The 27,422-nt window shown below is 35.6% G+C and overlaps 1 protein-coding gene across 3 annotated transcripts; it reads left to right on the forward strand.

The window, feature by feature from the left end:
* Nucleotides 1–437: 437 nt before the first annotated feature.
* On the forward strand, nucleotides 438–26,422 carry KLHL8 (kelch like family member 8). Of its 3 annotated transcripts, none has more exons than XM_065878002.1 (9): nucleotides 438–650; nucleotides 11,366–11,914; nucleotides 12,318–12,504; nucleotides 16,284–16,427; nucleotides 17,357–17,468; nucleotides 21,360–21,528; nucleotides 21,752–21,911; nucleotides 25,881–26,082; nucleotides 26,299–26,422. In XM_065878002.1, exons 1-9 carry the CDS (start codon nucleotides 438–440, stop codon nucleotides 26,420–26,422), a joined length of 1,860 nt encoding a protein of 619 aa, XP_065734074.1. The 3 variants fall into 3 exon arrangements, with proteins under 3 accessions (XP_065734074.1, XP_065734075.1, XP_065734076.1); XM_065878003.1 differs by having other exon boundaries at nucleotides 11,594–11,914; XM_065878004.1 differs by lacking the exon at nucleotides 11,366–11,914.
* Nucleotides 26,423–27,422: the final 1,000 nt, after the last annotated feature.

A 27,422-nucleotide genomic window follows, 5' to 3' on the forward strand; every position in this document is an offset into this window, starting at 1 on the left:
GTCAGTGCAGTTGTTGTCTATGTGGGGAGACAGATTCCTTGTGCTTCTGCTCCACCATCTTCCCACAATTTTCCAATTAGATTTTAAAGGAGTCCCTTCACTGATACAATTAGCTGAGGTGGCTTATGTGACATTTAGTGTAAAAGTACAAAGTCACCTGTTCTTCTTTCAACAGTGATTTATATGGTCATTTTACATATATGGTATTGGTAAACTATATTTCTAGTAATCAGTTTTTGAGTGGTTGTGTTATGTGTGTGTTGTTATTTTTTTTCAGTCTCAGCTAACTGGACAATGGCAGTTGAGTACGTTTTGAAAAATGTCTGAAGTTTAGTGGACTGCATCTACCTTCTCCCCATCAACCTTTTCCCCGTCCTTTACAAAAGAATAAATGGGATGTTTGAGAAGAGAGCTGTATTAAAAGAAGAGTGTTACAAATGGCTTCAGAATCTGTGAATGGAAAACAAGCTAGGAATCGCTTCACAAAGGGGAAGAGGCAACAGCACCAGCAAATAAAGAACAGATCTTCATTTGGTGATGGTGATGGAGAAGACTCCTTTATCTTTGAAGCAAATGAAGCTTGGAAAGATTTTCATGGTTCTCTTCTTCAGTTTTATGAAAATGGAGAACTCTGTGATATCACATTGAAGGTGAGACTGTCTTTTTTTCTTTCCTCAACCTCTTCAGTGTATTATATAAAATAAAGGTTTCCATAACCACACAAGGCAAATTTTTGGTGCTTTACTTATTATAGTCAGAACGGTTTTAGTTTCAACCCTTTATTACATTGAAGGGGAAGGGACATAAGGGAGGGTAAGTAAAGGGAACCTAGCATAAGATAAAATTATTATACTAATTAAATGTTGATATTCACTATTTCTTAGTTTCACTTCTGAAAGTTCTGGAGCCCTAAAACAACAAATAGTTATTATTTGTGAAATGGATAAATTGCTGTTGACCAGATAAGCTTTTTTTTTTTCTTTGGCTGCACTGTACGGCTTGCGGGATCTAAGTCCCCTGACCAGGGATTGAACCTGCACCCTCCTCAGTGAAAGCGTGGAGTCCTAACCACTGGACCGCCAGGGAATTAGCTTTTAACTTGTGAATTAAAAAATCTTGATGTTGGGAATTCCCTAGTGGTCTGGTGGTTAGGACTCCATGCTTCCATTGCAGGGGACATGGGTTTGATCCCTGGTCAGGGAACTAAGATCCTGCATGCTGCCTGGCGCAGCCAAAAAAAAAAAAAAAAAGAAAAAAAAAAACCAACTTGATGTATTCACTTACTCTTGATGTTGGTTAGAAGTCAGAATTCTTGGTTGTATATGTAACTGCACTAGTGTTTAACTGTGTGTTCCTATTCCGGTGTAAGCATATCTTGTTTTTCTGCACTTTTTTGCTTTATTGTGTTTCTCAGATAATGTGTTTTTTGTTTGTTTGTTTGTTTGTTTTAAACAAATTGAAGGTTTGTGGCAGCCCTGAGTTGTCAGGTGATGGTTAGCGTTTTTTAGTCTAAACATAACTTTTATATGCACCGGGAAACCAAAAAATTCATGTGACTTGCTTTTTTGAGATATTTGCTTTATTGCAGTGGTCTGGAACTGAACCTGCAGTATCTCCAAGATATGCCTGTAATTTAATCTCTATTTCAATATTACCGTGTTTAAGTGAGATTGTTTATTTTTACCTGACAGTGAAGTAGAGTGTTTTTTAGACTTGGATGAAAAAGTCTTTAGTAAACTTTGTCTAAGGCCTATATGATCATGTTGCTCTGCTACAAAGGACAGTTTTAATAAAGTTGGAAAATTGATAAAGCAGTGTTGAAGAGCCTGTGTTCTAATTGTTTCTCATAGCTCATTTAAAGTACTTCTTACTATTCTTATCTCTCAGTGTAATATTAAATTTTTTTGAGGATTTATGTGTATACATGCAGCATTTTCCACATGAGATTTGCCATTATGGGATCTTTTAGATTTTGCTTTCTGCTCCTGATCAGCCAGGTTCTTAGAGCTCAGAGTTGTGGGGATTGAGGACACCCTTAGAGAATCAGATCAGGGACACTCAGCAAAAGTCTGTAAACTGAATGCATAAATTCTGAGTTTTAGGCCCAGAATGTCCAGGAGTATAGTGTTATACTGTAAATAAATGACCTACATTCTCTTTACTTAAACTTTTAATTAGGACCTACAAATATGTAAGGACACTAAGATATTGAGAAGAAAACTATTAAATAATTTTACTAGCTTTATGTGAAATTTAGCCATGTATAAATTTTAATGAAGGAAGACCTAAACTGTAGGTGTAGAACACCTGATCTGTATAGTATATTATGTTTAATGCCATTGTTCTAATTTTCAACGCAAGTGTGAAATTCAGTGACCCACACTGGATTTGACAAAAATAAAAATGTAAAATAGATTATTTGAATTTAATAAATTATCAGTTCATCATATCAGTATATGTTGGAAAATAATTAAATAGAATATTATTGATTGTATACATTTTATAATTGGATCTTAGAATAATTTTTACTAGCTACTGCATGTAAACTTTCTTAAGTGAAAAGTAAGGATACAGCCATTTTAGGGCAAGTGATAATAACTAATCTCATAACTTTTCTTTGTTTATTGGGTAACTTCAGCAATAGGTTGAAGTGAAAGCCTCAGAAGAATCTATGGTGGGAAAAAAAAGAATATGGTGGTAACCCAAAATTACTGTGTTTGAAGCAGTGATAGAAGTCATTTAGCAATGAGAAACTTTACTAATTTAAAGGAGCTATCATTTTTATTTTTTCAACTGTAAAATTATGATGACGATTAGGTTTTTGTGAGGAATAAGTGAATTGATAACATGTGAAGTCCTTATAACAGTGCTCAGTACATAATAATAAATAATCAGCTGTTAGGATCATTATGTGTACTATTCTTGTTGTTCCAAAAGTATTAGATAATGCTGCTACAGTATATTCTTATTATTAGAAAGAACTGTAGCTTAATCTTTTAGCAGGTCTGTTATTGGATTTGTTTCTTAATTCTAATTCAGCATTTCTTAAACTTTCAGAATTTAACTGTCACAGAACAACTAAACCAAGCAGGATTATGGGTAGTTTACAATGCTCTGTTCAATACAAACTTCACTTTTTACATTCATATAACCTTGAGGATTATACTTTGATATATTCATCTCCTTTTTTTATTAGTATGCTTCATTAGATCATTATTGCTTTTAGGACAAGCATTTTAGAAAGACAGTTATCAAAACTGGTTTTATTGTTCATATGTAAGGCCATTAGTGTGTTTTTAAATTCCAAAGTGAGCACTGATATTGGAAAAACAAACTCATTTAACAGATATTTACTAAGGTCTTACCCTAGTATATGGAGAGTATAAATAAATCTGAATAATGTGCTGTACTTGCATTGAGGGAGTTTGAAATTTAGCTGGAGATAGGCACATACACAGCTAACTAAAATACAATTTAGTGATTGTCATTTTATGATATTTTTATGGAAGCATAGGAGAGGATCTGTTAGCTATGTCTGAGAGGTGATTGGAAAGGCTTCACATAGGAGATTATATATAATCTTGAGGTCATTCCAGGGAAAGGTAAAACTTGTTTATATATTATTATGTATTTATTAGTGAAAATATTTTAGAACAGTATATCTAGTGGCAGCTCTAAAGTTATGTATGAGGGAAGATTCTTAAGGGCAACAGTTTGGTGCGGAAAAGGCAGAGGGAAATTGTCTTGAAAGGGGTAATGCATAGCTCTCATAATGCTTAAATTATACATCATTGATCAACAAGACTAGCATCTACAAAGATGCTTTTATTTAAGTTTTATGTAGTTTGAGGAAATGTCATTATCCTTGTTAAAGATCATAGTTAATTTTACCTCAAGAAGTTGATAGAGATTATTAGAGGAGGACAATCCCTTACATCACCTCTTGATGCCATCACTGATTATGTTTCAGTCATGTTGTTTGGCCTTTTTTTTGAAAGTGCACGTTTCTGTGATTTTTTTTTTTAAACAAGTATTTATAGGATTCTAATGAACACGTTCAAGACTCTAAGTATTATAATTATTGGCTGTCAAAACTTTCAACTGATCAGGTAAGAATAAGTGCTCTGAAAGATTGCAGAGAAACAAAGTATTTGAACTGCATTATAGTAGTATACTTCCAAGAGGTAGAAATGATAAAATTGTTATCCTTATAAATGTAGCAGTTAACTCATGACCGGAGAGCAGGCATAATCTAATAAAAGAGAAATGATAAAGGAGAAAGTGATTTTTTAAAAATACAAACTTATTTATTTTTGGCTGTGTTGTGTCTTCGTTGCTGCACGCCAGCTTTCTCTAGCTGCGGTGAGCGGGGGCTACTCTTTGTTGTGGTGTGCGGGCTTCTTATGGCGGTGGCTCCTCTTGTTGTGGAGCACAGGCTCTAGGTGCACAGGCTTCAGTAGTTGTGGCTCGCGGGTTCTAGAGCACAGGCTCAGTAGTTGTGGTGCATGAGCTTAGTTGCTCTGCGGCATGTGGGATCTTCCTGGACCAGGGCTTGAACCCATGTCCCCTGCATTGGCAGGCAGATTCTTAACCACTGCGCCACCAGGGAAGCCCGAGACAAACGTCAGGTAGATAGCTAGTAGGAAGCAGCCGCATAGCACAGGGATATCAGCTCGGTGCTTTGTGACCGCCTGGAGGGGTGGGATAGGGAGGGTGGGAGGGAGGGAGATGCAAGAGGGAAGAGATATGGGAACATATGTATATGTATAACTGATTCACTTTGTTATAAAGCAGAAACTAACACACCATTGTAAAACAATTATACCCCAATAAAGATGTTAAAAAAAAAAAAAGAAAGTGATTTTATATTTAACACTTAAGCATTCTGTGTTAAGAAGTCTAATAAAATGATCACTTCTACTTCTGTCCATTCAAATAGTAAGTCAGTATTTTGATTTTATTTTTAATGTTGCTCAGAAGAAGGGATATTTGAGTATTTATATCCATAGATCCTTGTTTATTTGACTCCCAAAATGCTACCTAAAAGTTATTGTTTTCATTGTGTAGGTTTTTAAAGTAAACGTAGTGAGATAAGATTGTAGAACAGTGAATGTGACTAGACATTGTGATATGGTAATTCACTACAAGCCAAGACATTGAGTCTTATACATTTAACCCCTTCTTGACCTGGCAATTAAACATGTTTATGGCTACTCTGACTGAATAAAATTGGTGGATTATTGAAAAAGAGTAGCTAATTGAGATAAAAGGGCAAAATTACAAGGGCTTAAACTGAAAAATTAGAATACAACTTATAAATGTACATAAAAGGAGACTTGGTTATATAGGCTTTTTTCCCTCCAGTCTTCATTTCTGTTCTATGTGTTTTCTACACTTTTATTTCAATATCGGTCTCAAACATTTAGCTTGAGTTACTGTTAAGTGACATAATTGTAAACATTTCAACCTGATATATACTTTAGTTTTTAATGATTTAAAAAATTTTAGTATGTTTGTTTTCAACAATCCATGGTAATGGGATTATACAATTAATACTTAGAAATGAAGTAAATCTATGTAAGAACAACAGTTTGCAAAAGAATAGTTCATGGGATAGCCAGATTTTTTAAAGTACTAAAAATGTCAAAGAAGTAAAAATTAAATCAATTGAAAAATTGTTCAGTTATCAACATATTGAACATTATTGCTTTGAAATTTTGATGAAGGGATTATTCTCAAACACTGCTGATGGATATGTAAATTCATTCCTTGTTTTTCATGGATGGTTTGGCTGTATGTATCAAGAGCTGTAAAAAGCTTATATTTATTGACTCATTAATTCTGCTTTTCAGATTTTATCTCAAGGAAGTATTCTGAAATGTTGAAAAAACTTCCTGTTCTAAGATACTGTTTATATTTAAAATATGGAAAAGTTGTCTTAATGGCTGATATCAGAATAAATAAACTGTGTTACATCCACTGTGTAGAATAAGCATGAAGAGTTGAAAGTTTTCAGAAACTTAGGAAAAGGTGACAAAGTTCAGGACAGTCTATTATGTTTCAAAATGCATGGGAAAAAGTTAAAAGGAAATATGCCAACAGGTTGACAGTATTTGTTGAATTGTGAGTAAATTTTTTCCCTTATATTTTTCTGTACTTTCTTGATTTTACACTTTAAATATATATTGTAGTTGAGGGGAAAAAAGAAAACTTGAAAAGTAAGTGACCTTTAATGTAAGATAATAGATAGGTTCCTTTTGAAAGTCAGGGCTGATAGTTAATGGAATTTTTTATATATATATAAATTTATTTATTTATGGCTGTGTTGGGTCTTCATTGCTGCACGCAGGCTTTCTCTAGTTGCAGTGAGCGGGGGCTACTCTTCGTTTTGGTGTGCGGGCTTCTCATTGCAGTGGCTTCTCGTTGCGGAGCATGGGCTCTAGGTGCGCAAGATTCAGTAGTTGTGGCTAGTGGGCTCTAGAGTGTAGGCTCAGTAGTTGTGGCGCATGGGCTTAGTTGCTCCGCGGCATGTGGAATCTTCCCAGACCAGAGCTCGAACCCATGTCCCCTGCATTGGCAGGTGGATTCTTAACCACTGTGCCACCAGGGAAGTCCCTGTTTCATTGTATTTTGATTCCTATTGGCTAATCCATGGACAGTTACTCAAGGTTTGGATTAGCGGTTTGTATTTCAAGCTTTTGTTAAAAAATAAAGGATCATTATGTTAATGTTGATATTCAACATATTTCACTACTTGGGTTTAAGCTTGACGTGTTTTCTTTTCCCCGAGCATCTTGAATTATTCATATGTTCACTTATCTAATAAAAATGTAAATTAGAAAATTCCCTAGTATCAAGGACATATGCTGTAGTATTTATATCATTTTAAATGGTATAATAATGTCTAATATTTTGTAGTTTGTGTATTTTTCACCCAGTTTTTTTTTTTTTTTTTTTTTTTTTTTTTTTTTTTTTGCGGTACGCGGGCCTCTCACTGTTGTGGCCTCTCCCGTTGCGGAGCACAGGCTCCGGACGCGCAAGCTCAGCGGCCATGGCTCACGGGCCCAGCCACTCCGCGGTATGTGGGACCTTCCCAGACCGGGGCACGAACCCGTGTCCCCTGCATTGGCAGGCGGACTCTCAACCACTGCGCCACCAGGGAAGCCCTCACCCAGTTTTAAACATCTAGTCTTTAGACTTCGATTTCTTTCATTTTAAAATTTCTGATAAAATATTTTTGGTAATTGATACTTATATTTATGTACCAGAGAAGAAAAATTTAGAAATAAACTCTTAAGAATATGAGACTGCATAGTGTCAAAGGAAAGTTAATAAATGCATAAAAGCCCAGTTTTTTTTAACTTATTTATTTTATTTTTGGCTGTGCTGGGTCTTCGTTTCTCTGCGAGGGCTTTCTCTAGTTGCGGCAAGCGAGGGCCACTCTTCATCGCGGTGCGCGGGCCTCTCACTGTCGCGGCCTCTCCTGTTTTGGAGCACAGGCTCCAGACGCACAGGCTCAGTAGTTGTGGCTCACGGGCCTAGTTGCTCTGCGTCATGTGGGATCCTCCCAGACCAGGGCTCGAACCCGTGTCCCCTGCATTGGCAGGCAGATTCTCAACCACTGCGCCACCAGATAAGCCCCTTGGAAGGAGTTCTTTAGACCCAACCAAGTTGTCAGTTACTTGCCGCACAGTCTTAATTTGGATGTTTGGTGGTCGTCTGGGTGGATCTTTTCAAGTCCAAAGACATAGAGCAATAGGAGAATGAGAAAGACTGAGTGGGAAAAGCCTTGGCCTCAGTGCGCTTCTTCATGGCCAGAGAACTGGTCTCTGCCAGATCCTGCAGGCAACGTCAGCTGCCACTTAACGGGCTACTTGAATCTACATGGCTCAGGATAAGTCCCAGCCACCCTTCAGAGGGGAGCCATAGCCCAATAGGCGGATCGAGATTATGGCCTTTGAGGCCCCACATTGGGTGCCAGGAAAGATGTTGCAGGAAAGAGAGTGGGGTGCGAGAGGATGGTCACATCCCAAGTCATGTCTGAGTCCCTGGGATGGCTGCCAAGTGTGGGTTCTTGGCTTTGTGCAGGCAAGGATTCAAGAGCAAGACATAGTAAAGTGAAAGGTTTATTCAGGGAGATACACACTCCATAGACAGAGTGTGAGCCATCTTGGAAGGCAAGAGGCCAAGCCCCAATTTTTTGATGTTCCTATTTCATATATAAGACTCAAAGATCTTTTTAAAGTTAAGATGTGTATTTATTTATTTTTACAAAAATGTTAGTTTGCATTAGCCCCACATTCACAAAACTTAGAAAACAAAAGAAAATGTCCAGCCATTGTAGAACTCTAACATCCAAGTATCAATTCCTTTATTCCAATCAAAAGCAATGTTCCCAGAATTCAGCACAAAACTGAAAACACTGCTGCTACCAGCCGTAGTCCATAACGGTAACTTTAAATTGTCCAAGGGGATTAAGGAAGCATTTTAAATCACTGTCACTCCTACCAAAGGATTTTAGGCAACGAGAATTTATTCTCATACAAGAATAAATTTGCATTTTATCATTAAACAGTATGAGGGCCTTAACTGGGAATTAACAGTTTATAAACTTTCTCCCCCAAATTTGTGAATATATCTGAATGTTAAAATTTTCTTATTTAGAAGATGGGTATTTATTCTAAAAGGGTGCATAAGGGTATGATTTTGTGTGTATGTGTGTATATTAAATATACATGTTTTAGTTTATTTGAATCAAATTAAAGTTACAGAGGGACAGAGCCTTATAAACAACATGAAAATAGCTTGAGGGCCATTGATTTGTACAGCTTGGATGAGGAGGCATTGTAAAAATGATGTTTATCTGAAAATTGTAGTACTTTCTTTTCCTAAAAAAAAAAATACTAAAAAAAAACAACAACTTTGTGTAGAGGGCTGACTTTCAGTAGATTGCAGCGAGGGAGCTCCTCTGCTACCTATAAAACCCCGACCCAGAAGCAGTCATCTACGAATGGTTTAGCACCAGTTTCCCAATGTACGTGCAGTGCGTGACAGGCAAGGGGGCGGCCGCCTTTCTGGCCGCATCTGTAGTACCTTATTTTATAGTACTATTATGTAATAGAGTCTTTGTAAGTTGTTTAATTGAGCAGGTTTACGTCATGTGAGATTTACAGATATTTACATAGAAACTAAATCTCAGTGGTGGCCAGTGCAGATGATCAAAAAAAAAAAAAGATATTTTTAGACTATTTTTTAAATGTTTAATATCAGCTTTCAGATCCCATTTTAGGGCTAACGTGAATTTGAGAACATGCCAAGCTTCCTGCTGTAGTATAGTTTACAACTTGAATCTCAGTAGACTCTAAATCCTGCCTTCTAAATTATTTTAACAAAGTAAATATAGTATAACCAACAGAAACAATCATCTTGTACTTGTTGAAATAAGTGATATTCATTCTTACTCTACATTAGTGAAAAAAGCTGGGTAAGGGGCATTTATAAGCAAAACCTTTTATACATTGTAACATTCCTCAGGCCTTTTTCTTTAGGAGTTCTTATTTTAAAATTAGTTCCCAAATAATGAAACACAACTATAAGTGTATTACATAATCAAAATGTTACATGGAAACAGGATAATTGCTAAAACACTACTATCCTATTACTTGTACTCATTGATTATTTAACATAAAGTGCTGGGAAAACTGGATAACTACTGTGTTCAAAATAAGATGAGTAAGAGGTACAAACTATATGTATAAAATAAGGAACAAGGATATATTGTACAACACAGGGAATGTAGCCAATGTTTTATAATAACTGTAAATGGAGTATAACCTTTAAAAATTGTGAATCAGTATATTGTACAACTGTAACATATAATATTGTACAGCAACTATACATCAATAAAAAAAGATATCTGTCTTCTCAGTACCAAAAACTTCCAGATGGAAATAGATTTGTGAAAAACATAAAACTAGAAAAAATACCTGTAAATATTTATGGACTGTTAGAATGATTCCCATTTCAAACATAGCACCTAAGGCAGAAGTCATAAGGAAAAAGATTGATTGGATTATATAAAAGTCCATAGGAAGTGAATAAAATTTTAAAGCATACTTATAAAACAGAAGTTTTGAAATGTATATATGACAAATGACTAATATTCTAAATGTCTGAGGAGTTCTTACAAATGAGAAAAAAAAGTCATAGAGTTCTTAGAAGAAATAAGCGTAGTCCAAAATTTATGACTGATTCAATCATATTAGTAACAAGTAAACTAAAACAATGAGATATTTCATACATTGAATTGGCAGATTTTTCTTAAGATAACATTCAGAATATGGCACAAATATTGTAAGCGGATCAGAAATGGACAATTTAGTAGTATGTATCCAAATTGTACTTATCCTTTGAAACAGCATTTCTATTTTTAGGAATTTATCTCTAGGAAATAATAGAGAATGTAAACAAAGATTCTCCTACAACAAAGTTCACTACTGTGTTTGTAATGGCAGACTATTGGAAGCAATCTAATTTTTCAACAAAGTGGTGAGATTTCAGTGTTATTACATTTCTATAAAATATCATTTCAAAATGATTTAAATAGGAAATGAAAAAACTTCAGTTAAGCTCATAGTAAATACTAACATTGATTTGTTTACTCTGCTTCAATTTTCTCACTGGTAAATTGTGGATAATAATACTATTGACTCATAGGGGCATTGGGACAATCGAGTGAGTTAATATATGAAAAGCACTTAGAATAGTGCCTGACACGATAACTGTAGTTAACAATATTGTGTTGTATATTTGAAAGTTGCTAAGAGAGTAGATCTTAAAAGTTCTCAAGAGAAAGAAAAAAATTTGTAATTATATGAGGTGATGAATAGCTTACTAAAACTGTGCTAATCGTTTCACAATATATACATATATCAAATCATAATGTTGCATACCTTAAACTTATACAACATTGTACATCAATAAAATTGGAAAAAAAGAAGGAACTCTTAGACCAAAAGAAAGTATAGTGCCTGATACATAGTAAGTGCTAGGTGATGTTTGCTATTAGCCTCATTAATTCACAAAATGCTTCTGAAATGTGAGATAATACAGAAAAATCATAATTTATGGTATAATACATTATAGATACATGTATAAAAGATTTGACTCTAACTTGGAAGAAGAAAATTGCCTGACCTTAAGAAATTGGCCTAGATTGAAAGTAAGTGACAGAGGATTACATTGTTAAAACAAATACACTAAACTTGTCTGGAGTTTTTATCCCTGCTATACAGCATGTACTCAATGCTGATCTCAGGCTAATTTTGATATTAAACTGAGTCTCTCTTTGTTTTGTTTTGAACAGGTTGGCTCAAAGCTAATCTCTTGTCACAAACTGGTATTGGCTTGTGTTATTCCCTACTTCAGAGCTATGTTTCTCTCTGAAATGGCTGAAGCCAAGCAAACACTGATTGAGATCAGAGATTTTGATGGTGATGCAATAGAAGACTTGGTAAAGTTTGTCTATTCTTCACGACTCACTTTGACTGTTGACAATGTCCAGCCTCTCTTATATGCAGCCTGTATTCTACAGGTTGAACTGGTGGCTAGAGCTTGTTGTGAATACATGAAGTTACATTTTCATCCCTCCAATTGTCTGGCAGTAAGAGCCTTTGCAGAAAGTCACAATCGAATAGACTTAATGGACATGGCGGATCAGTATGCCTGTGAGCATTTTCCTGAAGTGGTGGAGTGTGAAGACTTTGTAAGTGTGTCACCCCAGCATCTCCATAAGCTTTTGTCCTCCAGTGATCTAAATATTGAGAATGAAAAGCAGGTCTATAGTGCAGCCATCAAGTGGCTTCTTGCCAATCCTCAGCATCATTCCAAATGGTTGGATGAAACACTTGCACAGGTAGGGATGAATAAGATTGTGTATAGAAATGAAATGATATGGAAGCAAATCAGCATGTCCCATTTATCATAAAAAGTATAGATTATCCATTGATGTAATATGATGTGGAAATGGCTTTGACTCTTTCCTACTTACTAAACCATTTAAGGGTAAGTCTGAATGTGTTTTATTTGAATTAGAAAGATCATTACTTGCTTTTTAACCTGAATATTTTAAAAATCCCTTTGAGATATCATTAGTACAGACCAGTACTGGAAATTGCTTTAGGACTTGGCACATTGAGCTTCATTCAGATTTTAGAAGGTAAATGAGTTTTTAAAAGAGAACATGCTGCAGTGAAAGTAGAGAATGAACTGTCCGATTGCAACTTAAATTTTATATCTACAACTATTCACAATCTTAGGTTCGTTTGCCGCTGTTGCCGGTTGATTTTCTTATGGGTGTTGTGGCAAAAGAACAGATTGTCAAACAAAATCTAAAATGTAGAGATTTATTGGATGAAGCAAGAAATTACCACCTTCACTTGAGTAGCAGAGCAGTACCTGACTTTGAATACTCCATTCGGACTACCCCAAGGAAACATACTGCTGGTAACTAAATTATTCATTTTATCAACTCTGCTCTAAGGAATTTTGTTGTATTTGAGGGGTGGTTATGTTTGCCAAAACCTAATTGTAAGATGATTAGTATCTGATTGTCTTAAAGTAATAATTGGCAAGTAAGGTTATATATGAATTCTTACTGTGCATGATTTCAGATAGTTTTACCAATAAGCCAATTTTTTTTAAAGCTGTAACAAGACTTATACACTCTGAAGAGCCTGCTGAAATATCTTTTCTTTGGGGGTCTTTTTGATTCTTCTAGGCAGAATTAGATCCTCTGTCATTTTTGCTTAAATGACACTTGCTTTTCACATTTTACTATGTTGCATTGAAATTTATTTGACATGTTTTGACCCCTTCAGAGACAGGTAGGCATCTTAATAACTTTGTATCCCTGGTACCAAACATAGAGCTTAACATATACTGCATATTTAAATGTTTGTTTTTGCATTTTATCACATAAAAAGAAAGGTACTTAATACATCTAATGTTAATAGTATAACAGACCACATTAAACTCTTAGAATATAAAGTTCTTATACTTGAGGAGGCATGCAGTTTCGCCTTTATTTGCCATAATTTACAGACTTTCATGTTTTCCCAAGAAAATAGTTTTATGTTCACTTATGTTACTCTTTAAAAAGAATATATTTGTGGGATAAGGGAGAATAAATGTGGTCGGTGAAGTCTGGAATCAGTACTCTGAACACAGACTTCCTGTACATCTGCTGTGACCTAATGTGGTTATTAAAAAAAGAGTTCTGTGGAATAGCCTAAAAACAACAAAAGGCAGTACATGGTAATGAATAGTGGGACTTTATCTAGATAGCATAAAGAAAATTTGAATGTTGTAGATCTGCCTATGAAGAAGTAGTTCTTCTAAATAGTTTAACATGAAAAGAATGGCTTATTTTTCTTTTATAGGTTGGTTTCAAGTATTAAATTTTTGAAGTGTAGATTTTTTTAGTTGTGAATCCTGTTTCAAGAAGTCAAGGTATTTAATTCTTCAGATTCAGACTTGAATTCAAAGATTTTGGCAGTCTAGGTTATATGCCAAATGTATTAGACCCTCATATACATGATCTCTTACATGATTGCAAGAACTTTATGAAGTAGGTTTTAGTGAAGGATCTGATCCTTATTGTGAGAAAGGTGGTGTTATTCCATTTTATGGATGAGGAAGCTAAGAATCAAAGAGAGTGAAAGGATGCCCAAGGCTACACAGAACAGTGGAGAAAGGATTTGTGTTGTGATCTTTTTACTTCATTTTAATTTTTTTCCTTCCATGTCATGTCCCTAGGTGACCTATGTAGCTGAAATATTAGGGTCCACTTAAATAAAATCTAATCAATAATTGGGATTACATTCCTGTAATGTAATGTACATACATTGTAATTGTACATATGTACATGTAAATGTACATACATATGTAATGTACATACATTCTGTATGTAATGATTACATACAGCTGTGCCATAAAGCATCTGTAATTTGGGGCAGATTTCTTAATCTCTGAAGGCTTCAGTTTATAAATAATTTTGACTGCAGGATCTTTAAAATCTCTTTCAACTTTAAATTTCTCTGACTTAAAACATTGAATTGGTTGGAAAAGATAGCACAGGCAGTTCTGGTCATTCATGTATGTAGTCATTCAGCAAACATATATTAAGTGCCTACTATGTGCCGGGTTCTGGGTTAGGCATTAGAAATGTAAACACACAAATAGACTACAGCCGTTCCTATTTTGAGAGAACTTTCAGTCTGATCTAGAGAAATAGACATATGAATAAGTAAATGCCATAAAGTATTAAAGGTATGTTGATATAATCAAAAGGTATAGTGGGAAGCAAAAAGAGTGGTTATTTTTACTTTGGAAGGGACAGAAAAGGTTTTATAGGGAAAATAACCCCCAGTCTTAGTTTTGAATAATAAATAGATGTTTTTCTGGGTGCCAGTTAGAGAAAAGGGTATTCAGTTTATTTTACATTTATTGAATGTTTAGTACACGCCAGGCACTGTACTCGTCTTTATTAGTGCATAAACGCTTAACACACTGTCTTAATCTCGCTTAGACTCTGGTGACAGATATCAGCATAGATCATTTCAATACTGTATGTTACATGAATGAGAGTTACCAAAAGTTGTTACCAGAACATTGAGGATGATCACTATATGGGTGATGCAGGAGCTTAAACATTAAGGGAAAGACAGGGAGAAAATCGCGTTGGACAATGCAAGGCCTTTATGCTCTACTAAGGCTTTATCCTGTAGTGCAGTGGTTCTCATAGTGTGAAGCAAGTGGTGGCCTCTTGACCAGCAGCATGAGCATTCACTTGGGAAGTTTTTAAAAATTCAAAATTTTGGACCTACCCCAAACCAACTGAACCAAACTCTTGGTGGGGGAGGGGTCAGGCCCAGCAATCTGTGTTTTATAAAATAGCTCCTCTGGTGATTCTGAATCAGAATAAAGGTGGTTTTTTTTTCCTTTTTTTTTAATTTGGCTGAGTCGGGTCTTAGTTGTAGCGCACAGGATCTTGTTGAGGCATGCAGGATCTTTTAGTTGCAGCATGTGGGATCTAGTTCCCTGACCAGGGTTCGAACCCAGGCCTCCTGCATTGGGAGCATGGCGTCTTAACCACTGCGCCACCAGGGAAGTCCCCAGAATAAAGTTTTGATTTGTTAAGAAAAATTGTGGTAAAACACGTATACCATAAAAATCGCCATTTTAACCATTTTTAAATGTACAATTTACTGGCATTCAGTAAAATTTTTAAGAACTGATACAGGTAATGAAAAGCTGTTGAAAGAGCCTTTTAATTAGATTATTCAGTTGACAGTCTGAAAGCAAAAGAGTACTAAGTGATAAGAGAGAACAAGGTTTTGCAGTAATAGCTGATGAGGGCCTGAACTAACAGTGGCTGTGGCAATAGCGAGGGAGAGAAAGGATACCTCAGGGAAGGACGAAGGTCTTTAGGTGGGTGAGGAAGGGAGATCTTTTATGATGGGTTTGAGGTGCCTCTGGGACATCAAGTGGAAATGTGGCTTAGAAGTGTAGATTGGAAGGCATTATGATACAGATGGAATTTTAAGTAAAGGGATTGACCTTTTCCTGTGTAAGCATGAAGTATGTGAGAAGTAGGCTGAGAATGAAACAGAAAACATAGAAAAGAGAGAAATGATTGGAGACAAAAGGAGACTTTGATATTATGGAAATCAAGAGTTAAGGAGTTTCCAAAAAAACTAGGGTGATCAGTATGTCAAATGTTGTAATTGTATTCAGTCAGAAATTAACTTTATGAGTTTGTTGGATTTTGTCATGACCTTACTAGCAAGAGCAATTTTTCAGGGTGGGTGAGGAACTCAACCGTATTATAGTGGAATGTTAACAAGCTGAGATAACTGATGTATTCTAGTCTTTGAAAAGTTCAAATGAGGGGGAAAAAAAGAAAATTAGATTTTTAGTGGTATAATGACATTAAATGCTATCCAAATAACTTTTTTTTTCCTGTTAATCAAAATTTTGAGTTCGTAAGGTTTTTTCCACACTTATTTATCTTTTTTTTTTTAGTTAGGGGGAATTTCCTGGCAGTCCAGTGGTTAGAACTCCATGCTCTCACTGCCATGGGCCTGGGTTCAATCCCTGGTCAGGGAACTAACATCCCACAAGCCATGTGGTATAGCCAAAAAATAAAAAATAAAATTAGCTGTTAAAAAAAAAAAAAAAAGGGAGCTGTGATTTTAACCTCTATTTTGTGGCTTTACCTTTAGGTGTGCTATTTTGTGTAGGTGGTCGAGGTGGATCGGGTGACCCCTTTCGCAGTATCGAATGCTATTCTATCAACAAAAACAGTTGGTTCTTTGGACCAGAAATGAACAGTCGAAGGCGACATGTGGGTGTAATCTCAGTGGAAGGTGGGTCTGCTTTTGTGTTAAATCACATCGTGTCACCACAATGTTCTTTTAAATATTTGAACTTTGAGAATTTCTTTCTATAAGAAAATTCCTACATTATAAAATATGTTTCAATATATCAGATTATTTGGTGAGTGTTTACTTGCTTTATGCCCATAGATGCTCAGTGTACAATCTCTTGAATATAGATGCTTAACAGGAGATGAGTATTAAGGAAAAGGGAGTTAAACTATTTTGAGTTATATTTACAAAATAACCAAACTAAAGAAAAATATTTATTGAACACAAATAATAAATATATATTAACTTTTTTCTATACCTAATTATTATTATTGAAATGAGGTTTTTTACCTGGTTACTAAAAATGAATTAATCGCAGAACCATGGATAAATTGTTAGGAGAATTAAAAAGTCACTTTTCTTCCAGTTATAGAAGTATAAATGCTTTGGGGAGAAATAAGAAAACATATTTTAATAAAAAACAAAAATCATCTGTAACCCAGACACCTAAATAGTCACAGTTACCATTTTGGTATGTTAATAGTTCCAATTTTTATTTGTTTCATTTAGAAAAGATTTGATATATTAAGAGTTTTATATTTTCTTTATACAAGAGCATTTTTTCATTTTATTAAACATTCTTTGCAAGGATGATTAGTGATTACATCTACTAAGTAATAAAAAGTTGGGAAACCTAAGGGCAGGATAATGTTTGAACATTTAAATAACTTGTAAAACAGCATGTTTCAGGCATTTTATTAAGCAGGAGCTTACATTTATTTTCATTTGACTACTGAAGTGACTTGATCATAATGTTGAACAGAAGAATATTTGTTGAAAGTTAATTTATTGTGCTATTTTAATTATATATTGATTATATATAAATTTATTTACTTGGAAACAAATGAAAATACTTCTTTACTTTACAGGTAGAGTGTATGCAGTGGGTGGACATGATGGAAATGAACATTTAGGTAGTATGGAGATGTTTGATCCTCTCAATAATAAATGGATGATGAAGGCATCAATGAACACAAAGAGGTAGATGAGCATGGACATTTATTTTGATTTGTTGGTGGAAAATAAAGAAAGCTTCCTGTAACTGAAAGGGCTAATTTTTTACTCTACATTTTTAGAAACTTTAAATACCTTCCTAAACACATTTTGTTAAAGCATCCAATGTGATGCTTCGTTATAACTTTAAAAATTTTCCTGAGAATTTAAGAATAGAATCATGTCTTTGAGTATGATAATGATTGTCATAGTTTTGACTCATACCTGAGCATTTATTTAACTTTTTATTTTGAAATAATTTAAAATTTTCAGAAATGTTTCAAAAATAGTTGCGTTCCTATGTACTAGTGGTGCTCAACTGAAGATAATTTTGCACATGGGGATACGTTGACATCTAGTTTTCTATTCTTGATTAATTTAACATAGTATTTTTAACTGAGTTTTCTTGTGTGTTAGAAGTATGAAAACTTACATGGAAATGTGAAGAGAGTTTGGCTGAAAAGAGATTTTTGGCCTTTTTTTCACTCATGAGGAGAAAGAATCTTAGTGGGGAAAACCTAGCCTTAAAATACGCTACTTATCTATAAATGACATTTTAATACTTTAGTAGGGCTTGATTTATGCTACATGGTAACTACAAACAGTTTAAATTCTAACACATGAATTAAAATAGGGGAGAAAATCCTTAAGTACATTTTTAATCTTTATACTCTTGCCTCCTTATCATGCTAAGCTGGTTTTTAGCTGAGAATTGAGTGAAACTTGTCTAACAAAATAGCAGTTGAATTTCTTTAATCTTCTAAAATATACCCTGAGCATTACAATAGCTTTCCAACTGTATAAAAAATAATAGAACTGCATTTATTTTCTCATGTTATTTGTTTTTATAATTTGTATCCCCCCAAATCATTGTTTCAGTGTGTATTCCAAAATAATATTCATATGTTAAATACCTGGTTTTCTGTTTTTCCCCCTTTTTCTTTTTCATCTTTTCACTAAAATGGATACTGATGTTTGTTCAAGGTATGGTTTTATTGAAACCCATCGTCCTAACAGAGCATCTCTAGGGGTTGATTTATTTATTCAGCAAATACTGGTTAAGTGCCCATTACAGGATATACCAAGTGCTGAAGATACAGCAATAAATAAGACAGTCAGGGTCCCTACCTCCATAGAGCTTACATTCTAAAAGGCAAGATAGAAATAAGACATGATTACAAGGGTAATAATGCTAGCACTAGCATAAGTAAAGAATGCTTGAGAGTGGAGTCCCATTTAACCTAAGGTCTGAAGGAACAAAAGAATTTAGACTCATTAAGTGGTGGGTGGTGAGTGGTGTAAGGTTGGTGGATGGAAAGAGATGAAGAGTCTTTGAAAATCTGGAGATGAATGAGAGCAGAGAGCATGAAAGAAGTCCCATGTGGCTGACAGATCAAAGGGGATAGTGTCAACAGACAGCTGAAATAGCAGGCAAAAAATAAGGGCCTTTCAAGCTTGCCAAGATTTTTTAATCTGGTGTGCTTTGAAATACACACACACATTTTTTTTTTGATAGTAGGGGAGTGATAGAATCAGATTTCTCTTTTCAAAGATCCTCTGCTATGAAATGGAGAATGTATTTGAAGAAGACCAGAGTGAAAACAGTCTGGGAAACCAAAAGGGTTATTGTAATATTTTTAGTCGAAGAAATAACGGTGGCTTGGACTAAAGTGGTAGAAGTTGAGATAGAGGAAAGAGGACATATTTGAGAGAGAGTTCAAAAGTGTACAATCAACAAGATTTTATAATAATTAGATGTGGGAGGTAAAAAGAACAATAAGGAAGAGGCTAAGATGCTCCTTAAGTTTCTGGCTTAAACAACTGGATATGGATAGTGGTGTGACTTTCTGCATTAGGAAGAGCAAGACGGTGTAGAGGATAAAGTTTTTGTTTGTCTTCTAATGGGTATATTAGTTTTCTTTTGCTGTGTAACCAATTATGACAAACTTAGTAGCTTAGAACAACATCCATTAATTAGTTCACAGTTCCACAGGTCAGAAGTCCAGCAACTGTAACTGAGTTTTCCACTTAGGCTCCACAAGACCAAAATCAAGGTGTAGGCTGTAGGCTCTAATGGAGGCTCTGGGGAAGAAACTATTTCCAAGGTCATTTAGGTTATTGATAGAATGCAGTTCTTTGTGATTGAAGGACTGAGTTTCTTGTTTTTACTGGCTGTAGGCCAGGGATCACTCTCAGCTCCTAGAAGCCATTTCCAAGTGCTCCCCTCAATCTTCAAACTAGCAGCGACTTGCAGAATCCACCACGTTCTTTGAGTTTCTGACCTGTCTTCTGCTACCAGCTGGAGAAACCTCTCTGCTTTTATAGGGCTTACGTGGTTAGATTAAGCTCATTCGGGTAATCTCCACTTTGCCATGTAACGTAGTATAATCATAGGAGTAAAACCAGAGGGTGAATATTGTGGAGGAAGACATCTTAAAATCTGCCTAGCACAGGGAGGTAAACAATAAGTTTCACTTAGATTAAAGTTAAGGTTGAAGATCCAGACACACAGATTTGAAGTAGAAGCTGTATATATGTCTGGAAATACATATTAGAGTTATAAATCTATGGAAAGAATGAAATTGCCTACAGAGAGAGTATAGGGTGATAAGAGGCCTTAGGGAACTTCATAATTCAGTGACAGAATAGAGAAGAAGGCACTGGTAGAGGAAGCTGAAAAGTACCAGCCAGAGATGTAATGGAGGAGGAAACTCAAACATGTGATGTCACAAAAATCAAGAGAGTTTTGAGGAGTAAGAAATAATCAATAGTGTCTTATGGTCTTGTGATTTAGTGGGTGGAGGGAGGGGGGAATTATATGGTATACTCACTTCTGCCACGATATAACACTCGTATATTCTAGAGTGTACACGCATGTGTTCACCCACACCTGAAAGTTTTTATAACCACAGTATTTTGTAAGTCACTGCTTTATACTCAAGGGAAAAGAAGTTAAGGACACAAAATGAATGACAACATTATCCTTAAGAATTCTTTCCTAGGATACTCTTTTGGTAAGCTGAGAGTTATAATCTCAGTAGAGCAGCAGTTCTCTCCAGAAATAATAATAGCTAATACACAGCACTGAATATGGGCTAATCACTGTTCTTGGTGCATTACCTATATTGACAAATTAATATCAGTTGTGTCTACTGCTTTCTCAAATGGGTGACAGATGAAGAAGCAAGGTAGTAAAGGTTTAAGCAATACACATTATCCAAAGTATATACCAGGTCAGTGACAGATAAATTTTAGAATAGTTCAACTTTTGATTGCTGCAGTGTGTTTTTTAAGAAATTGATATAATTTTTTTTCAGTCACCATTATGATGAATTAGCTTTTAACATGGGCTAAGTCTCTTCTGTTCCAAGATAAATAGATGCCCTTCAGAAGTTAAGCAATGTGATCTAAAGCTTGTAATATAAAATTGATGTTCTTTTGTGTGATGTAATGAAACACTGCAACAAAATGTGCTCTGCAATTACGTGAATTTAGTAATGAGATTGACTTCTGACCTCTGTAGCAGACCATCTCTGTCAATTCATCAGTCTCTTAATTATGCAACTGAGTGTTTTACTAACTGAATATTTTGGACTCCATTTATAGTATTTTGTTGGGTTTTCCTTTATTATTTCATTTAAGTTTAAAGTAACCTGTGTAGGCTATGCATTATAAAACTCCAGAGGGCACTGTTCACATAGACTTGCACAATTTGGCAACCCTGTAGCCATCTATTCAGAAGCTTTGATAAATCTAAAAATAATGGGAAAAAGCCACATTGACATTTAATGTGATAAATGGGTACATTAGCACAATTATTTTGCTACCTTTTTTCTGGAAACAAATGGAATGCTGAAGTGTCTTTTATTGTTTTTGCAGGCGAGGAATTGCCTTGGCCTCCTTGGGAGGCCCAATTTATGCAATTGGAGGGTTAGATGACAACACTTGCTTCAACGATGTTGAGAGATATGACATAGAATCTGATCAGTGGAGTACAGTGGCACCAATGAATACTCCCCGTGGAGGAGTTGGCTCTGTGGCTCTTGTGGTAAGTTATGTGGCAGCTTGCTCACTGGATTGCATTGCGTCACATACCTAACCAAATAAGGAAAGGTCTGATGTATTCATATTTCCAGTATGCAGATATTGATTACACACCAGATTATTATATGAAATACTGCTCTCTTGCACATTCTGGTCTACCATTAGGACAGCATGTAAATCAATTCAAAATCTAATGTCTTGTGTTTTTTTTTTCTTTATTTATTTAGAACCATGTTTATGCAGTAGGTGGCAATGATGGAGTAGCTTCTCTATCTAGTGTGGAGAGGTATGATCCACATCTCGATAAATGGATAGAAGTTAAAGAAATGGGTCAGCGAAGAGCAGGCAATGGAGTTAGTGAGCTCCATGGTTGCTTATATGTTGTTGGTGAGTGGATATTTCTCTAGTTTAATTTTTTACAGGACATACAATGATAGTGTCAGTAACACAAATTTACATTGCATTTAGGCCCAAGTGGAATCAGTCCTAAGATTGGCTTTTGAATTCTTAAGATTCATATTCAAGCTTCTTTGTTTACATCTTCATCTTTCATGTTTAAAACTCTACCTCCGTATTTTTACTTTACTTTTCTTGTCTTCATTTCAAGGGAATTGTGTTGACTAAGCAAACCAATAGGTATTTCATATGCATGATAGCAGTTAGTGTCTCTGTATTGCTTTTTGACTTACTGTATAATAGAGTTGGAGGGGAATAGCCAAAGCAATCTTGAGAAAGAAAAACGGAGGAAAAACGGAGCTGGAGGAATCAGGCTCCTGGACTTCAAACTATATTACAAAGCTACAGTAATCAAGACAGTATGGTACTGGCACAAAAATAGAAATACAGATCAATGGAACAGAATAGAAAGCCCAGAGATAAACCTACACACATATGGTCACCTTATCTTTGATAAAGGAGGCAAGAATATACAGTGGAGAAAAGACAGCCTCTTCAATAAGTGGTGCTGGGAAAACTGGACAGCTACATGTAAAAGTATGAGATTAGATCACTCCCTAACACCATACACAAAAATAAATTCAAAATAGATTAAAGACCTAAATGTAAGGCCAGACACTATTAAACTCTTAGAGGGAAACATAGGCAGAACACTCCATGACATAAATCACAGCAAGATCCTTTTTGACCCACCTCCTAGAGAAATGGAAATAAAAGCAAAAATAAACAAATGAGACCTAATGAAACTTTAAAGCTTTTGCACAGCAAAGGAAACCATAAACAAGACCAAAAGACACCCCTCAGAATGGGAGAAAATATTTGCAAATGAAGCAACTGACAAAGGATTAATCTCCAAAATTTACAAGCAGCTCATGCAGCTCAATCTCAAAAAAACAAACAACCCAATCAAAAAATGGGCAGAAGACCTGAATAGACATTTCTCCAAAGAAGATATACAGATTGCCAGCAAACACATGAAAGAATGCTCAATGTCATTAATCATTAGAGAAATGCAAATCAAAACTACAATGAGATATCATCTCACGCTGGTCAGAATGGCCATCATCAAAACATCTAGAAACAATAAATGCTGGAGAGGGTGTGGAGAAAAGGGAACCCTCATACACTGTTGGTGGGAATGTAAATTGATACAGCCACTATGGAGAACAGTATGGAGGTTCCTTAAAGAACTAAAAAAAGAACTACCATATGACCCAGCAATCCCACTACTGGGCGTATACCCTGAGAAAACCATAATTCAAAAAGAATCATGTACCACAGTGTTCATTGCAGCTCTATTTAAAATAGCCAGGACATGGAAGCAACCTAAGTGTCCATCAACAGATGAATGGATAAAGAAGATGTGGCACATATATACAATGGAATATTACCCAGCCATAAAAACAAACGAAATTGAGTTATTTGTAGTGAGGTAGATGGACCTAGAATCTGTCATACAGAGTGAAGTAAGTCAGAGAAAAAGAAATACCGTATGCTAACACACATATATGGAATCTAAGGAAAAAAATAAAAAAGGTCATGAAGAACCTAGGGTCAAGACGGGAATAAAGACACAGACCTACTAGAGAATGGACTTGATACGGGGAGGGGGAAGGGTAAGCTGTGACAAAGTGAGCTCAAGTGTGGCATGGGCATATATACACTACCAAACGTAAAATAGCTAGCTAGTGGGAAGTAGCCACATAGCACAGGGAGATCAGCTCGGTGCTTTGTGACCACCTGGAGGGGTGGGATAGGGAGGGTGGGAGGGAGGGAGATGCAAGAGGGAAGAGATATGGGAACATATGCATATGTATAACTGATTCACTTTGTTATAAAGCAGAAACTAACACACCATTGTAAAGCAATTATACTCCAATAAAGATGTTAAAAAAAAAAACTTAAAAGAGTTCTTGATAAGAGAGTGGGATATTGTTAGCACTTAAACATCTACAAGTAATAGAAGTAATACTGAGTATTTCAGTGCTTATGTGTATTAAAGAAGAGAAATAACATAATTTTTTACCTTTTCAGTCTAGCCCGATCATCACAGCAGCTCTTTGAGGTAGTGAGAGACTGAGAGTGAATAATATAGTCACAGGCCTAAATAAGTTGACAAGGCTGGAATTTGAAGCAGGGTCTGTGAGAACCCAGAGTTCTTACACTACACCATTGCTACCTCTCTCAGCTCCCTATCTAGCACAGGCATTGACATATGTTATATCTCAACAGGAGTATCATTGTTGCTGTTACTTGTTAAATCTTCTGGGCACTTATAGTAGAACAGACATGGTAAAAATAAGACTGACTCAGGTAGAACCTTAAAATAACCCTCTTGGTCATTCAAGTTCTACTTAAAACAGGTACAACTGATTTGAACAAGAAAACTTTGAAGGTAACTGTATGTACAGGAAGCTAATTGCATCCTCCCTTTTCTGTTCCTCTGCTTTGAGTTCTTTGTTCGAAATTTATATGCATTAACTAGGGAAATGATAGGAAGCCCATGAAAAAGAGGGCCGTGAAAAATATAACTACCCTGTATTAAACACTTAATCTCTTCTACATTAGCACTAGCAATAATTAAAAGTAGAGCCTTTGTTATAGTGAAAAAATGTTTTTTATCATGGTTGTGGTGGTGATAACACTATTACATTTGTTAAAAGTCACTGAATTATGAACTAAGATCAGTGAATTTTATTTTTTAATTAATTAATTCTTGGCTGCGTTGATTCTTTGTTGCTGTGCGCGGGCTTTCGCTAGTTGTGTCTAGCGGGGGCTACTCTTTGTTGTGGTGCGTGGGCTTCTCAGTGCTGTGGCTTCTTTTCTTGTGGAGCACAGGCTCTAGGCACATGGGCTTCAGTAGTTGTGGTGCATGGGCTCAGCAGTAGTTGCGGCTTGCGGGCTCTAGAGTGCAGGCTCAGAAGTTGTGACTCATGGGCTTAGTTGCTCCACGGCATGTGGGTTCTTCCCAGACCAGGGCTCGAACCTGTGTCCCCTGCATTGGCAGGCGGATTCTTAACCACTGCACCACCAGGGAACTCCCGATCAGTGAATTTTACCTCAGTTGATTTAATAAAATTAAACCCATTAGAGAAGTTAACTTTGTTGATTTTTTTTTTTAACCTGACCTTGTTTCTAAATAGACTGTCATAATATCAACACTTCTGTCCTCAGGAAAATAGGCTTAGTCATCAGGGAGACCTATTACCCATGTAGACTGAGGTGGAGCCTAAAAAGAGACACATATATTTTTAAAGGAAAGAGCACTGTTAAAATAGCAGGCTCTGTGTTTAACAATCAGGAACATAATAAGTAACATTGTTAAGATGATATATAGAGAGGACTGTCGGCATCTAGAATAGGGAGCATGAAGATGTAGTTTTGGCAAAAATTGGTAAGAATTCAGTCATAGTCCACCATCTCTGTAATTATGATTACGATTATAGTACTAAGAGAAACAGTTGGAAAACTTTGACATATCTAAATGAGTCAAGTGACTTAGTGTAGTTTATTCTCTTCTCAAGCCTTCTTACTGTTTAAAAATCTAATATATACATGTACACACAAAGAGAAGGAATCTTAGTACTTTCTTGCTTGCCTCTAGGAAGCTAAGGGAAAATTATATGAATGTCCATGGGTTTTTTTCCTCCTAAATTATCTGCTTAAATATAGGGACTTTAGTTTTTCTCACTTTAAGATTTTTAATCCTAATATTGAGGAAAATACTATTTAAATTATCTTGAATTGTAGTAAATGTATAATAGGAGTTGGTAGTAGTGATAGATGTTGGGCTTTTCTAAAATGTTTTGAAAAGATTGGTTTGTAGAAGCTATTGAATTGAAATTTAATGGTTAATTTCTATGAAACATAATGCTATTTTAAAAATCTTTCTCTATATAGGTGGTTTTGATGATAATTCTCCTCTGAGTTCAGTTGAGCGGTATGATCCTCGAAGCAACAAGTGGGATTATGTAGCAGCCCTTACCACTCCCAGGGGTGGAGTGGGGATCGCAACAGTGATGGGCAAAATCTTTGCAGTTGGTGGTCATAATGGCAATGCATACTTAAATACAGTAGAAGCATTTGATCCAGTGCTGAATAGGTAATTTTTATTTCCTTTACACTTTAATGGGATCTTCCAGTAACAGATTATTCCGGAGTGCTAAAATGCTGCTACATGTAGTTAATAGAAAACTTTGGGGATAGCTTACTATCTTTCAAAACCAGTCCCATGATAGGGATTTTTTTGTTTTGTCTTTTGAGTAAAGTAAATCATGATTTGTTTTAAGATAACATCCTTTCTCCTCTATCTTTTCAGGTGGGAGCTTGTTGGATCTGTGTCTCACTGCAGAGCTGGAGCAGGTGTAGCTGTGTGTGCCTGTTTAACTAGCCAAATTCGAGATGTAGGTCATGGATCCAGTAATGTGGTTGACTGTATGTGACTTGAACTCCAGCCACCAACAATTTAATAACATCTGATAGGCAAGAAAGACTACCAGTATTTTGTAATGGCCACCTTTGAACAGTTTTAACTACTACTAGAGTCTCATTTAAATGTAAACTGTTGTATTGTGACTAAGTGCAACTTTTGAAATGGTAGCTGAAACTACTAGTAATAAAGTTCATACTTCCCACTTTAACAAATAATGAAGTAGGGAAGGAAGACACTCTAACCCTCTAACCTGAAACCGTATCTCCTCCAAAAAAAATGTGTTTAAAGGAGTGCCAAAACCTTGAAATTCCTTTTTTTAAAAAGTGTGTATGAATCAAAATGTAAAATGAAGTCATTTGCTGAGCTTTTACCTTTTGCCTAAAGGTGTTAACCTTAGGCAGTGGATTTTTCCTAGAGGGGAGATTGGAACCTATTCATCAACACAAGGATATCAGGACACATAACAGACCTGCTCCATTTGAAGCTCTTTTCTACTTGGTGCTGATGAATTTATGCCTTGCTTTTTCTAGGTGTTGAGTTTTCAATTCCTTGGATATTTACAGAAATAGGAAAAATGTTTCATCTTTCTGAGTGCCCTTTAGTTGTGTTTTCAGAAGCTTATAGGAATGCTGTGGGAAGCCCTTAATTTCAGTTTGAATTGTTAGGACACCAAAAGATCTAACTGAACTAATTCCCTCTGAACGAATCTGCAGTTTTATTTTTTCATTGCATGCCGAAAGGATTTGTTTCATAATCAAAAATTGAACCAGAGGGGATATTAGAGGAGAAGGCTTTAAAGTCGACATTATTCTAGTGCCCATTTGAGAGCCTTGAGAGGGAATGGTGTCCATTATATGACTTCCTAATGAGGAGACTCCCAAAATATGTTTAACACTCTTCTTTGATTTAGTCATTTCATTTTGAACCCAAGATTTATTATCTTTCTATTTTGCTATTTGCCACCATTATAGTTTTTCTAAACTGTACAGAGTCTGGATTTATTTATTTTC

The sequence above is a fragment of the Phocoena phocoena genome, chromosome 5 (assembly GCF_963924675.1).
Source record: "Phocoena phocoena chromosome 5, mPhoPho1.1, whole genome shotgun sequence".
NCBI classification, from domain to species: domain Eukaryota; kingdom Metazoa; phylum Chordata; class Mammalia; order Artiodactyla; family Phocoenidae; genus Phocoena; species Phocoena phocoena.